We start from the raw sequence: 15,144 nt of genomic DNA on the forward strand, positions 1-15,144 counted from the left end.
ATATGAAGCAACAGATGATTATACATTTGCCTGTGGTATTTCTACAGTACTCTATCTGCTAATTGAATTTAATATACTTCAGCATCACACTTGCTTATTGTGCTTTGTGTGTGCTTGTTTTACACAGATCTGGAGTGTGGTAGAGAAGAATGATATGGGTTGCACTGCTGGAAGTGGTAGAAATTTCCTTGGAGTTTTCTTTGATGCAGGATTAGCCTTTGTAACGAGCACTAACGTCAAGACTAAAACAAGGACAGGTAATGGTTTACTCTGATATCCTGTAACTATTATCCATGATGTCTCTCAAGGTTCTGCTTTTAAGCCCTGCTTCAGATCTGTTTTACACTCCAGTGCAGTGATATGAGAGGTATCAAATTTTGAATTGGATATTAAACACTGACTCTCACCTCAGCTGCATGTAAAAGACCTTATTGAATCATTTTGGGAAAGAAAACTTGGGATTCTTCTGTTTTCCAGGAGAACATCAATTATAAAATAACTTAAATACTAGGCATTATCAATTTGTCACATGGAGGTGCTGGGAGCAGACCCAAATGCAAGACAGACACTGAGGTACTAGGAACAGGTCTTGATCAGAGAGCTGGGACAAGAACACAGACTTGGGCTAGGGCATTGGCTTGGCAAGTGGGACCAGGACAAGGAACTGGGAACTAGGAACTAGGAGCCTGGGCTTGGACTCCAAGCCAGAGACTGGACAAGGACCCAGAACCTGGGTCTTGACTCGGGCTCGGACCCTGGAACTAGGCGAGGACATGACGTGGCTACAGGACTGGACATGGCTTGGGTCCCTCCGGGCGAGGACATGACAAGGCTTGGGTTCGGACTCTGAGCCAGAGACTGGACAAGGACCCAGAACCTGGGTCTTGACTCAGGCTCAGACTCTGGAATTAGGCGAAGGCATGATGTGGTCTTAGGAGACAGGACTAGGTGAAGCTATAGGACAGAACAAGGGACTCCTGGGCAAGACGAGGGAACTCTAGCACAGGAGGAGAACACAAAGCCTTGACTTGGCTGAGGGAGGGACGGGAGCGGAGAGCCTTGGCCGAGGGAGGGACGGGAGCCCTCCTTGGGAACAGGACTTGGGGCCAGGGCTCCACAGAGTCAGGATCCCTCCTAGGGAGCAGGACGTAAGGCCAGGACTTGTACACAGAACACTGAGAGACACTTCTCCACTCAAGGTAGCGGCAAACAGCCAGACCTACCCAGCAGAGGCAAGGGTACAAAGAGACAGTTTTCAACACAAGGTAGTAGCAAATGGCCAGACTCACCTAGCAAAGGCATGGACACAGAGATAGTTCGCAACACTAGGTAGCAACAGCCAGACCTACCTAGCAAAGGCATGGACACAGAGACAGTTCAAAACAACAATAGACAGTTCCTTATCTTGCTCCAGCAGTTGAACTTGAGAGCAGTGTAGGCGAAGGTTGCAGGTGAGAGTTTCAGGCGAGACAAGGCTTCAGAAGGAAGGGGCAGAGAAGGGGTTTGAATAGGAACAATCCAGTAACTGAAGCTGAACCAAGGAGCTATTTATGTAGCCAGCCCAAAATGTGAATCAGCTGCCTCAATTAGAGCACCCAACAGAAAAAAAGGGAAAACCAGAAAACCTGGAATAAGGAGTGATGGACCGGACCATGAACTGGAATCTGGACTTCACGGACTGGACCATGACACAATTACTGTCTGTGGAGACCTGCTTCAGAAGTAAATGCTTTAGAAGGTGTAAAGTACTATGAAAATAACGTCTACCTCTTGCTATTTCATCATTTGTAAATTATTGATCCTGTTTCCAACTATTTCAATCTTCGGATTGTAGACTTTAAGTTTGCTTCACGTTCTCAGGATTCTGTTTGGTTACTGAAGTTAATGTATCAGCAACAGCTGTAGCTGTCTATTTCTTGTTTGTTAGTTTTATCATTGAAATCTAATATTTAATCTAAGTTCGAAGTGTGTAAATTGTCAATGTATGTATACTGCATACAAATTGGGATTCATCAAGGTTCGTCATGATGTCATGTACCTGGATTTTCAGAAGAAGGTTGGTGAGGTGCCACACATGAGGCTGCTTAACAACATAAAATCCTATGGCATTGCAGGGAAGATACTGTCATGGATAGCGGAATGGCTGACAGGCAGGAGGCAGCGAGTGGGAATAAAAGGGGCCTTTTCTCATTGGCTGCCGGTGACTAGCTGTTTTCCTCAGGCGTCAGTATTGGGACCACTGCTTTCTACATTCTTTGTTAATGATTTGGATAATGGAATTGATAGCTTTGTGGCAAAGTTTACGGAAGATACGAAGGTCTTGCTGAGGAAGCAATGCAATTGCAACAGTACTTAGACGAATTGAAAGAATGGGCAAAAAAGTATGATAATGCATTTTGGTAAAAGGAACAACAGTGCAGACTATTATCTAAATGGGGAGAAGGTTCAAACATCAGAGATGTAGAGGGACTTGGAAGACCTTGAGCAAGACTCCCAGAAGATTAATTTACAGGTTGAGTGTGTGGTAAAAAATGCAAATGCAATGTTGGCATTTATTTCAAGGGGAATAGAATATAAAATCAAGGAGGTAATGCTGAGGCTTTATGAGACACTGGTCAGGCTGCACATGGAATATTGTCAACAGTTTGGGGCATCTCAGAAAGTTTGTGTTGCCATTGGAGAGAGTCCAGAGGAAGTTCATGAGGATGATTCTGGGAATGAAGAGATTAACATATGAGGAATGTTTTGTAGCTTTGGGCCTGTACTCACTAGAATTTAGAAGAATGCTAGCGGATCATATTGAAACCTAATGAATGCTGAAAGGACTAAGTAAGGTGGATGTGGAGGGGATGTTTTCTATGGTTAGGCTATCCAGAACTAGAGGGCTCAGCCTCAGAATTGAGGGAGTACCCTTTAGAACTAAGGTAAGGAGGACATTTTTTAACCAGAGAGTAGTGAATCTGTGGAATGCTTTGTCACAGACTGCAGTGGAAGCCAACTCTATGGGTATATTTAAGGCAGAAGTTGATCGTTTCCTGATTGGTCAGGGCATCAAAGGATATGGCTAGAAGCAGGTGTATGGGGTTGAGTGGGATCTAGGATCAGCCATGATGGAATGGCAGAGCAGACACGATGGGCTGAATGGCCTAATTTTTCTCCTATGTCTTATGGTCTTATGGTCTCCTTACAGGGAACCACAAAATAAAGAAACCCAATAAGACCTGTTAAAATAAAACAACACCATCAAATATCCAACGTTTAGAGAGAAAAAAAACAAATTTAAAAACAATATAAATAAGGAAATAGCACTTAGAACTATAGTTTATGAAAGTGAGTCCACAGAGATTGCAGTTGATTCAGCCTCAGTTCAGTGCAGAGATGAGTAAACCTCATAGAACAGTGAGGTGAACTGACCCCAACACCCTGACCTTTTCAATCTGGCCTAGTGCTTAAATCGTCCAGACCTCAGGTTGTTCCTTGCTCTTGGGACTGGGCCCTAGTACTTCAATACATCTTGGACCTGGGCCCTCCTCTGCCTCGAATCGGTCCAGCACTTAAAACGATCAAACCTCTGGTCTTTGCTCGCCCTCGGGCCTGAACTCTGCCGCTTGTCAGTTCTGCTGCATCAAATCACCTCCAGTACGCTCCAGCAATGGCCAGAAAATCAGCTTATTCTCCAATCTCAGGCCCAGACCAAGCCACTTACATCTGGTCCAGAAATGCCATGCCGCATCAGTCCTGCACCTTCAAAACTTCAGTCCTCACCACAAAAATGCCAGGTTGTGCAGACCATACAAAATCTCAACTCCAAGACGGGAGTTACAGGCTATTGATTGCACTTTACCAGAAACTAGTGTCATTAATAAAGTAGTCGGGAATTCTCTTTGTTTTGTTTGCAAGTAGTTGCTGAGCTTCACCAGTGCTATCTTAAACTGAAAGTTTTAATCGTAGACCATTTGGAAAATGAGTACATTAGTGTCTGTAAAATTTAGTTCTACTTGATACTTATGAATCAACATTGCTGTAATTAACATTCAAATAATTCAAAATGTTTCAAACATTTGTTGCAGAGCTGAAGTGTCAACAGCCAAACACACGCAAGCGTCGTGCAGCAAATTTGCTGGCAGTCAAGGCAGAGAAATGTATGTATTTTTAATTTAATAAGTAATTCAGAGATAGAACATAGAACAGTACAGCACAGTACATGGAACATGGAAATCTATAGCTCATTACAGGCCCTTCAGCCCACAATGTTGTGCCAACCATGTAACCTACTCTAGAATCTGCCTAGAATTTCCCTAGCGCACAGCCCACAGTAATAGGCCATTCGGCCCACAATGTTGTGCGGATCAATAAAAAGCAAATCAAAAACACCCAAACATTAATCCCTCCTCTCTACACTGTGTCCATATCCCTCCATCCTCTGTGATTCATTGTGCCTATCGATACGTCTCTTCAAAGCTTTTAGTTTCCCTTTGGTAATCCAATCAACTTGTGAAAATATAGAAGTGAGGTTCAAAAATGATTTTAATAGAGAGAAATGTACTTAACTTTGAATTCAGGTGTCCATTAGAACATAGAAGAATACAACACAGTACAGGCCCTTTGGTCCACGATATTATGTCAATATTTTAATCTATTCCAAAATCAATCCAACCCTTCTCTCCCACATTGCCCCTATTTTTCTTTCATCCATGTGCCCATCTAACAGGCTCTTAAATGTCCATAATGTATCTGCTTTTACCGCCACCCCGGCAGTACATTCCACACACCGACTGCTCTCTGTGTGAGAGCCCTGCCTCTGACACTTTCCCTATACTTTCCAGCCAGCACCTTAAAGCTATGCCCCCTTGTGAGGTAGATCATTCCAGATCTGTTCATTGTAAATAGAAAAATTTTGTTTTCTATCTTTTTTGTTGAGGTACAAGTCCATGTTAATGGGTTTTTGGTAGACACAATGTCTGATGCTACCATCCAGTTTCCATCGTATTAGAATGGCCAAGAACAGGAGGAACAACTTTTCTTCATTTCCATAATAAATTGAATGTTTGGCTGTATACTGTTCAGATGATCAAGGAACTGTTGAAGAGGCTGGAGTTCATAAATCCACACTACGAATCTGTCATCGACGTATCTGAAGAAGTATTTGGCATGTAGGGGCAGTGAACTCAGAGCCCTCTCCTTGTTGTCCTCCATGTAGAAATTAGCAATAGCCGGCAATCTCATGGTCACTCTGTCTGTTTGTTCATTGTAGTTCCCCTTCTGGAGGAAGTACGTTGACGTAAAGGTGTGCTCGGAAAGGTCAATGGTACTCTTATCGAACCTTGACTGCAGGAGGACTAAGCTGTCCTTAATGGGAACTCTTGTAAACAGACACTCCATGTTGAAACTAACCATATGTTCTTCAGGTTCAGCTGGATGTTGGTTACTGTTTTAATGAAGTTGGTGAAATCGTGATGTGTTGCTCACAGTCCCCAACAAAGGGTGATAACATGGTCATTAAATGCTTAGCGAGGTATTAAGATGGGTAATCTATCCCACTGACGATAGGCCTCAGAGGGGAACCCTCCTTGTGTATCTTAGGGAGCCCATAAGGTCTGGTGGTACCGGCGCCTGAGGCAGATGTGTCTTACACATGTCTACTGGCAGTCCGGATTTCTTCAGTAAAGCGAAGGTCGTCCTGACAATCGAATCCGTGGGATCCCACTGTAGAACGCTGTAGGTAGGATCATCCAGAATCTGTTGGACTTTTCTGTGGCATTCTTTGGAGGAAATCAGGACTGTCACATTTCCTTTGTCTGCTGATATAATCATGATGGCTCGGTTTGCTGTAGTGAATGGAGGCCAATATCTCTCCTTTTGCCAAAATGGCTCATCTTAGAACCACGCAGTCCTCTATACTTACCTCCACCGTAGTATCCGGTGGCAGTGTTCGATTTGCTTGCTCTACTCTGCCAATGTTGTCCCGATAAGGTATAGCACTGGAGACTGGAGCGAAGTTCAGCCCCTTGGCGAAGACCGATCTAGGGGGTTGTTGTTGCTTTGCCCATTTGACAATTCTTTCTAGGTCAAATGGTGGGATGGCTGCACTTCATTTGGATAATTTGTTGCATTTCCTGACCTGTGTTAAACGAGTATGGAAAAAACTTACAAGGATGTTGCCAGGTCTGGAAGACCTGAATAGGCTACATAGAAACACAGAAACATAGAAAATAGGTGTAGGAGTAGGCCATTCGGCCCTTCGAGCCTGCACGGCCATTCAGTATGATCATGGCTGATCATCCAACTCAGAACCCTGTACCTGCCTTCTCTCCATACCCCCTGATCCTTTTAGCCATAAGGGCCATATCTAACTCCCTCTTAAATATAGCCAATGAACTGGCCTCAACTGTTTCCTGTGGCAGAGAATTCCACAGATTCACCACTCTCTGTGTGAAGAAGTTTTTCCTAATCTCAGTCCTAAAAGGCTTCCCCTTTATCCCCAAAATGCGACCCCTCGTTCTGGACTTCCCCAACATCGGGACCAATCTTCCTGCACCTAGCCTGTCCAATCCCTTTAGGATTTTATATGTTTCAATAAGATCTCCCCTCAATCTTCTAAATTCCAGAGAGTATAAGCCTAGTTGATCCAGTCTTTCATCATATGAATGTCCTGCCATCCCAGGAATCAATTTGGTGAACCTTCTTTGTACTCCCTCTATGGCAAGAATGTCTTTCCTCAGATTATGGGACCAAAACTGCACACAATACTCCAGGTGTGGTCTCACCAAAGCCTTGTACAACTGCAGTAGCACTGCAGTTAGGGCTTTATTCCTGAGAATATAGGAGATTGAGAGGAGGTTTGATAGAGGTATACAAAATTATGAAAGCTATAGATAAGGTAAATGCAAGCAGGCTTTTTCTACCTGAGGTTGACTACAATCAGAGGTGATCGGTTAAGGGTGAGATGTGAAAAGTTTAAGGGGAACATGAAGGGAAACTTCACTTAGAGGGTGCTGAGCTTGTGAATCAAGCTACTAGCACAAAGTTTAAGAGAAGAATGGATAAGTACACGGATTGTAAGGGTATGGAGGTCTATGTTCTTGGTGCAGGTCGGTGGGAGCAGACATTTTAAATGGACTTGATGCGGCGAAGGGGTGCTTCTTCTTTTATAACTCTAGAACTGCTATTTTATCCTACAACTATGCCCCAAAAATCTACCAGAGGTAGCCTCCTTACAGAACTCACACACACAGTACAAAGTAATATTACCACAAATAAATTAATAAGCAATAAGATGCATTTATGACACAAGTAAAAAAATAAACAGTATTATGCTACTGGCACTCCATGTGTGATGAGTAACACAGCTGGCACTTCACGTGTGATATTTCTCCATATAACGGCCTCATAGTTCCTCATATGACAGTCCATTTAGATCCCTTATGTTATCTCGCAGTCTCTACCTTTTTTTACACTTTATTAAATTTTGCTTTATGTTTCAGCATGGAGATACACAGATGAAGTCCTGCGCAGGTGTTGTGATGTCGGAATGAAGGAGAATGCCATGCGTTTCAGCTGCAGTAAAAGAGCAAGACATATACAACTTGGGAAAGCATGTGCAGATGCCTTTACAGATTGTTGCGAGCACATTCGCCAATACAAGGAGTTGTTTCAAAGAACACCAATGTCTTTAGCCCGAAGTGAGCATTGTTTGTTTTTCTCTGGAGGGGAACCTCAAAGCACAATGTGAACTGCTTTCTAATATTTTAAAAGAAAATCATTTAATATTTTACAAACTTCATGAATGCAGGAAAAAAAAGTGAAATGGCTTCTCTTGAAAAGGTTTTGTGTCAGCAGCTATATTTATTTAACCCACTTATGGAACACTAGCCTAATCGCAAGACAGTTTTACAATGACCAATTATCCTTCTAACCGGTATGTCTTTGGGATGTGGGAGGTAACCGGAGCGTGCAGAGGAAACCTACATGTTCACAGGAAGGATGTACAAACATCTTTCCAATGATATCAGAATTGAACTGCAAACTCTGAAGCTCCCAAATGTGATAACATCACGCTAACTGCTACGTTACCATGCTGCCCTAGTGGCTATTAATACAATAATGGATAAATCTTTAGGACATAGTAATCACAAGCAAATCAGAAAGTAGATTTAGAACATAGAAAACCTACAGCACAATACAGGCCCTTCAGCCCACAAAACTGTGTCGAATATAAATGATTAATATTACAAAGCAATTGAAAGGTTTTTCAGCAGCGCACACAAAATGCTGAAGGAAATCAGTAGGTCAGGCAGCATCAATTGGAAAGAGTAAACAGTTGGCGTTTTGGGTTGAGACCCTTCATGTGGACTGGAATGAAGATGGGAGGAGTCAGAATAAGAAGTTTTTACACTTTATTAAATATTGCTTTATATTTCAGTGAGGAACACTCCCTCCCTCATGACCTTATATTTCATCTGCACAGCTTCCAACCTGATGGCATGAACATTGATTTCTGAAAATTCAGTAATTACCCCATCCTTCTCTCCACCATCACCATTTGTATTTCTTTCTCTTGCCTTCTCTTCTTACCTGCTCAACGCCTCCCTCTGGTGCTCCTTCCCCCTTCCCTTTCTTCCATGGTCGTAGACCTTAAGACCGGAAGTAGAGCAGAATTAGGCCATTTGGTCATTGCGTCTGCTCCACCATTTATTTGTATTTTCTCTCCAGTTATTTCTTCCAACAAAGTGGATGACCATACACTTCCTGACACTATATTCCATTTGCCACTTCTTTTCCCACTCTCCTAATCTGTGTAAGTCCTTCTGTAGCCTCTCTACTTCCTCAAAACTACTTGCCCCTCCACCTATCTTTATATTGACTGCAAACTTGGAAGAAAGCCATCAATTCTGTCGTCCGAGATATTGACATATAACATAGAATGAAAGAGTCCTAACACAGACCCCTGTGAACACCACTGGCCAACAGCAGCCAACCAGAAAAGGCTCCTTTTAGAACAAAGAGCATAGAACTTTATTCCCAATCTTTGCCTGCTGCCAATCAGCTACAGCTTTATCCATGCTTGTGTATTTCCTGCAATGGCATGAGTGCTTAAATTTTAAAGCAGCCTCATGCTATGCACCTTGTCTAAGCCCTTCTGAAAATCCTTGTAAACAACATCAACCAAATCTCCTTTGTCTATCCTGCTTGTGGTTTCTTCAAAGAATTCCAACAGATTAGTCAGGCCAGATTTTCCCTTGAAGAAACCATACTAACTATGGCCAATTTTGTCATGTACCCCCAAGTACCTGAAAACCACACCCAGAACAATTGACTCCTCCATCTTCCCAATCACTGAGGTTAGACTAATTGGCCTGTAATTTCCTTTTCTCTACTTCTCTTCCTGCTTGAAGAATGGAACGACATTTGCAATTTTCCTGTCTTCTGGAACCATTCCAGAATCTAGCAATTCTTGAAAGATCATTACTAATACCTCCAGAATCTCTTCAGCCACCTCTTTCAGAAACTTGGAGTTTCCACCATCTGGATATGTGACTTACCTGCCTGCAGACCTTTGAGTTCCCCCAAAACCTTCTCCCTAGTAATGGTAGCTTCACACACTTCATGAACCACAGCACCTGGAACTTGCACCAACCTGCTAAGATCTTCCACAGTTACAAATGATGCAAAATACTTATTAAGTTCATCTGGCATTTCCTTGCCCCCCATTACTACCTTAGCAGTATCATTTTCCAGTGGTCCGATATACACACTCACCTCTCTTTTACACTTTATGTATCTGAAGACTCTTTTGGTATCCTCTTAAATATTATTGGCTAGCTTACTTTCAAATTCCATTTGTACCTTCTCAATGATTTTTTTTTTAGTTGCCATCTGTTGTTTTTTAAATACTTCCCAATCCTCTAACTTCCCACTATTTTTTTCTCTATTATATCCCTTTACTTTCACTTTTATGTTAGCTTTGACTTCTCCTGTTAGCCATGGTTGTGTCATCTTGCCTTTAGGATACTTTTTCCTCTTTGGGATGTATGTGTCCTGTGCCTCCTGAATTGTTCCAATAACTCCAGCCATTGCTGCTCTGACATCATCCCTGCCAGTGTTCTTTTCCAGTCTATTCTGGCCAGCTCCTCCCTCATGGCCTATCATCAGGCTTTTCTTGCTGGCAGTCTCACTACACATTGCCCATGTTAGTAAACCAACTACCTCTTCCTCAGTACTATTACTCCATTTCCTTTCCCCCTGCCAAATTAGTTTAAACCTTCCTGAGCAACTCTGGCTACCATGCCCGCAAGGATATTGGACCCCCTCAGGTTCAGGTGTAACCCATCCCTTTTGTTCAAGTCATACACTCCCCAGAAGAGATCCTAATGATCCAGAAATATGAACCCCTACCCCCTTGTTGGTGAGCCCCGGTGAACTTGTCCCCAGCCCACTGACTGCTTTTATAACAACACCACTGTTATAAAATGCTGCTGCAGTAGGTGCACCAATATACTAACACCAGCCCAAACCACCCAACCAGTTATCACTTGCCACCATTGTTCACACGTCACGCCCCTGTGTTCACGTGACCTTCATATTCTCATGCTCAAATTTCAGATCCACAGCCATATTACATCATCTAGGTCACCATCACAGCTTCTGCAGCTAGTCACATGCACCCAAGGCTACGGTGATGAAGACGTTCAAAACACATAAAGGTTCTTTACAGTATAGAGGAATAAGGAGTACAGATTAAAATCAAAATGATCATGATCTTATTAAATGAGTGGCACACTCAAAGAGCCAAGAGGCCCGATCCTGGATTATCTTTTGTCATATGTAAAGGTGGTAGGTCAAGCAATGCTCTGTTTGTGGCATCACTTCTGGGGAATTCAGTTGCAGATGAAGTCTTTACTTTTTTTATATTTTACTAGTGTAGAGCAAAGGGAGGAAATTGGATAAATCCAGGGTGTAGGTTCTGTCTTAGAATCACTAGGGAGACAAGATTAAAAGTTGTGGAAGGAGTTTGCTTGAAGGTTGGGCAATAAAAGGAAAGGGTAAAGAGAGATTGCAGGTAGTTGTGATGACACGGGTGTAGGGCGCAAGGATATATTGTAAGTTATACTGAAATCCAACTTAAATGTTTTGCTGGAAAGCCAAAGTAATTCACAATTTGTTTTTGCTGATCTGTGAAGACAACTTGCATGCCTTGTATTTAAATTAGAAACATTGCTTATGACTCTGACAAAATGTTGTAACAAAGTAAAGTTTGAACCAGTCTGCCTTCAGGTTTGAGAGTTTTCTTTAAAATGGATATATCACACTTCCAAATTGTTGCCGAAAATCTGTTATTGAACATCATAAAAACTTCAGATGCGGGAAATCTAAAATGAAAATAGGAAATGCCAGACCCTATCAGCAGGTAAAGCAGCATCTATAGCTCAAGGCTTCGGAGTTCCCTTTTCAGTTTTGGGGCTGTCTGAAAGGAGCTTATATGTGTTCACTGTAACTGTATGGGTTCCTCCAGTTCAAAGACGTAGGTTAATTAGTCATTGTAAATCATTCTATGATTAGGTGGGTTGCTGGGCAACGCGGCTCTTCGGGATGGAAGGGCCTGTTCTACACTTTATCTCTAAATAAATAAATAAGAGTTATTATAGTGTGGTTCAGATGAAGGATTCTGGACCTGAAACATTAAGTTTTTCTCTTTCTACAGATGCCGTTTGACCTGCTGAGTGTTATCGTCACTTTTTGTTTTTTCCTCACTTTATATTTTTGATGGATCTCTGCATCTAACCAGGCAGGTTTATAGAGTCATATTCATGGAATACTAGAGCTCAGAAACAACCCCTTTGACCAAACAAGTCCCATCAACCAGCACCTGGACTATAGGTCACTATACCCCTCCCATTTATTGAGAAATTGAAATTGAACCCACATCCACCACTTACTCTGGCAGTTCATTCCACACTTCACCACTCAGTGAGTGAAGAAGTTCCATCTTCATGTTCTCCTTAAACGCCTCACTTTTTAAGGCTCCTACACAGTTCCCTTTTAATGAATATTGTGAATGTAGGTATTGTTGCAGGGTCAAAATGTTCTTCATCTGTCCATTTCAGATTAGAATCAGCTGTCCTATTGAGAGCTCTGTGTCTCTAAAAATGTCAGAAAAGACAGGGATGACATTCTCACTAGAAGGATTTAAGTGATTTATAATTAGAAACAGGTTTACTATCACTGCCATATGTTATAAATTTTGTTGTTTAGTGTCAGCAGGTCAGTGCAAAGATATAAATTTACTATAAGTTGCAAAACTGAATGGTGCAAAAGACAAATGAGGTAGTGGTCACATGTTCATCGACCATTTGGAAGTCTAATGGTGAAGGCTAAGAAGCTATTCTTCAAACATTGAGTGTGGTCTTCAAGCTCCTCTACTTCCCAGAGGGTGATGATCTTTAATGTAGATTTTTTTTAGGCATTGCTCTTGAAATTCCTGGATGGCAGCAAGGGTTGTATCTGAAATAGGACTGGTTGTGTGCACAACACTCTGCAGCCTCTAGCAATCCTGAGCACTGGAGCCTCCCTACCAGGTGGTGATGCAACCAGTCAGAATGCTCTCCAGCGAAAACATGTAGACATTTGCAAGATTCTTTGGTGACATTCCAAATCTCCTCAGACTCCTAATGAAGTAAAGCCACTGACGTGCCTTCTTGTGAATACATCAATATTTTGGGCCTATGATAGATCCTTTGCGATATTAACAGACAGGAACCATTTCCATCACTGACTCATCAATGAGGATTGGTATGTGTTTTCCTACTACTCCTACTTCCCCTGCCTAAAAAGTCCACAATTCAATTCTCATTCTTGCTGACATTGAGTGTAAGGTTGTTGTGACACCACTCAACCAGCCAATCTTCATCACTCTTGTACACCTCCTTGCCATCACCTGTAGTGTAATTGGAAAATTTATAGATGCCGTTTGATCATCACCATCCAGGAGGTAGAGGAGCTTGAAGACCACACTCAACGTTTGAAGAATAGCTTTTTAACCTTCACCATCATAGAGTAGAGCTGTGGACTATCCCTTAGTGCACCTGTGTTGATTATCAACGATGAAGAGATGTTACTACTGATCTGCTCTGACTGTGGTCACTCACTGAGGATGTTTCCATTCTGAACAGAAAATGTAAATTTATAGTTTTTATCTTTTATCTCCAAGTTTAGATTATATCTAAATCTGTAATTTATTCTTTTCCATTAGGAGCTGATGAAGATTACTATTCCTCCAATCAAAACCAAAGAGTCAGGACTAACTTCCTAGAAAGCTGGCTATGGAACACTTTTCATCTTCCACAAAACACAGACAAAGATGGGTATTTATTCTAAAGTCTTACACATTTTAATGAAACCTTGTTGTGTATACTGCACTACTCATTAAAATTCTCTCAGGATATTACAAAGAGTTTCATCCAACAAATGCTTTTTTTGTTAGTATTTGACTGGAATTTGTTTCAGAGAATTAAATTTGTATTTTAGGAAATGCAGGAAAAAAATGATGATGGATCTTGGGAAAGTGTCCTTGTTTTTTTGTTGTCAGAGTAATGCCATGATGACAGATATAGATGTTTACACCTAACTTTATAGAACAGTAATTGAATTCTGACTGAGAAGAAATAGTACTCCTTACTATGCCATATCACCAGTCTTACAAGTCATTACAAAGCACATTCATAAAAAAAGCTTCTTGTGCAGGGAATAATTTTAAATGAAGTAATTTTACTGGCATTTAATAATGGGAATAACAGAACTAACTAGCACTGTAACATATAAACACAATGTGATTCAGTAAAAATACCCAGCCCTCCATCCAAGAAGCTTCTGTACCATGTCTCATTGGTGTTACTCATTCCTTAGGCTGTAGAGTCAGTTTAAAAAAGAAAGCGTCCTTTATTGATGGTGGTCAACTAAAGTTAGTGGTTGTTACAACAGTATATCAAAAGTCACAACATTCCCAGTGTTGAAAGGTACACAGCCTCTCATATAATATGCTATGATTATATCATGGATGTTTCTTGGAGAAACTAGTTAAACTTGAATTACCCATTAATGCAACCCATGACTAAGCAAATGTGAACGTATGTGAAGGGAAGTATGACTATTTCATCCAAAAATTTTCATTTAAAATAGATTTTTTACAACAAATACACATAAACAGCAGGAGGTTGAATGTATGTGTCATAATGAGTTTAATAGATATTTATTTTCTTAAACAGTCTTGCATCAATGACATTACCTGCAGTCTTGCAAGACACAATCACTACGTGGGAAATACAAGCAGTCAGTATGTCTCCAACAAAAGGCAAGTTTCTTATGGATTATAAGAATATTGAAATCAATAACTACATAACATATTAAAGGCATCATTAGGCAAGGCTTTGATCAAATATTAGTATTTTCTTCCTTTCTATACCTGGAAGTTGTGAGAATGAAGCTGTATGACAATCAGAGCACCAAAGACGTTGCAGTATATAAAAGATACAGTCTCAATTTATGAAATGTAAGATATTCCAGAGGTGGAAAATCTGAAATAGAAACAGCAAATGAATCGTAGTCACAAAATGCTGGATTGGGATCACATTCAACATCACTGGCATATGTTGTGAAATTTGTTGTTTTGTGGCAGCAGTGCACTGCAATACATAATAATAAAAACCTATAAATTACACTAAGAAATAGATATAAAAATTAAATAAAATAAATGTGTACATGGGTATATTATCCATTCAGAAGTATGAGGACAGAGGGGAAGAAGCTGTTTCTAAAATGTTAAGTGTGTGTCTTCAGGCTCCTGTACCTCCTTCTTGACAGCAGCAATGAGGAGAGGGCATGTCCTGCGTGACGGCGGTCCTTACTAATGGGTGCCGCCTTTTCCAGGCATCGCCTTTTGAAAATGTCCTTGGTGATAGGGAGACAAGTGTCTGTCATGGATCTGTTGGATTTACAATTTTCTGCAGCATTTTCTGAATACTTAGCCGAAAATATTCACCTGGCCTATTGGAATAGGTATTAGAAAGAGAAAAATAAAACATTTTGAGATGAGCATCTTGCATCAAAATAAGGAGTTAGAAATTTTTGTTAAAACACGTTTTAAAATGC

General features: G+C 41.2%; 1 protein-coding gene across 1 annotated transcript in view; it reads left to right on the plus strand.

The window, feature by feature from the left end:
• LOC140191057 (venom factor-like) overlaps nt 1-15,144 on the plus strand; it is a 174,128-nt gene that overhangs the window by 68,853 nt on the left and 90,131 nt on the right. The window contains exons 15-19 of the mRNA XM_072248132.1: nt 128-257; nt 4,071-4,142; nt 7,485-7,682; nt 13,250-13,361; nt 14,262-14,347. Of these exons, the coding sequence (XP_072104233.1) occupies nt 128-257; nt 4,071-4,142; nt 7,485-7,682; nt 13,250-13,361; nt 14,262-14,347 (598 nt within the window). The remainder of the gene's footprint in view (nt 1-127; nt 258-4,070; nt 4,143-7,484; nt 7,683-13,249; nt 13,362-14,261; nt 14,348-15,144) is intronic.

Source organism: Mobula birostris, chromosome 32, assembly GCF_030028105.1.
Source record: "Mobula birostris isolate sMobBir1 chromosome 32, sMobBir1.hap1, whole genome shotgun sequence".
Classification (NCBI taxonomy): domain Eukaryota; kingdom Metazoa; phylum Chordata; class Chondrichthyes; order Myliobatiformes; family Myliobatidae; genus Mobula; species Mobula birostris.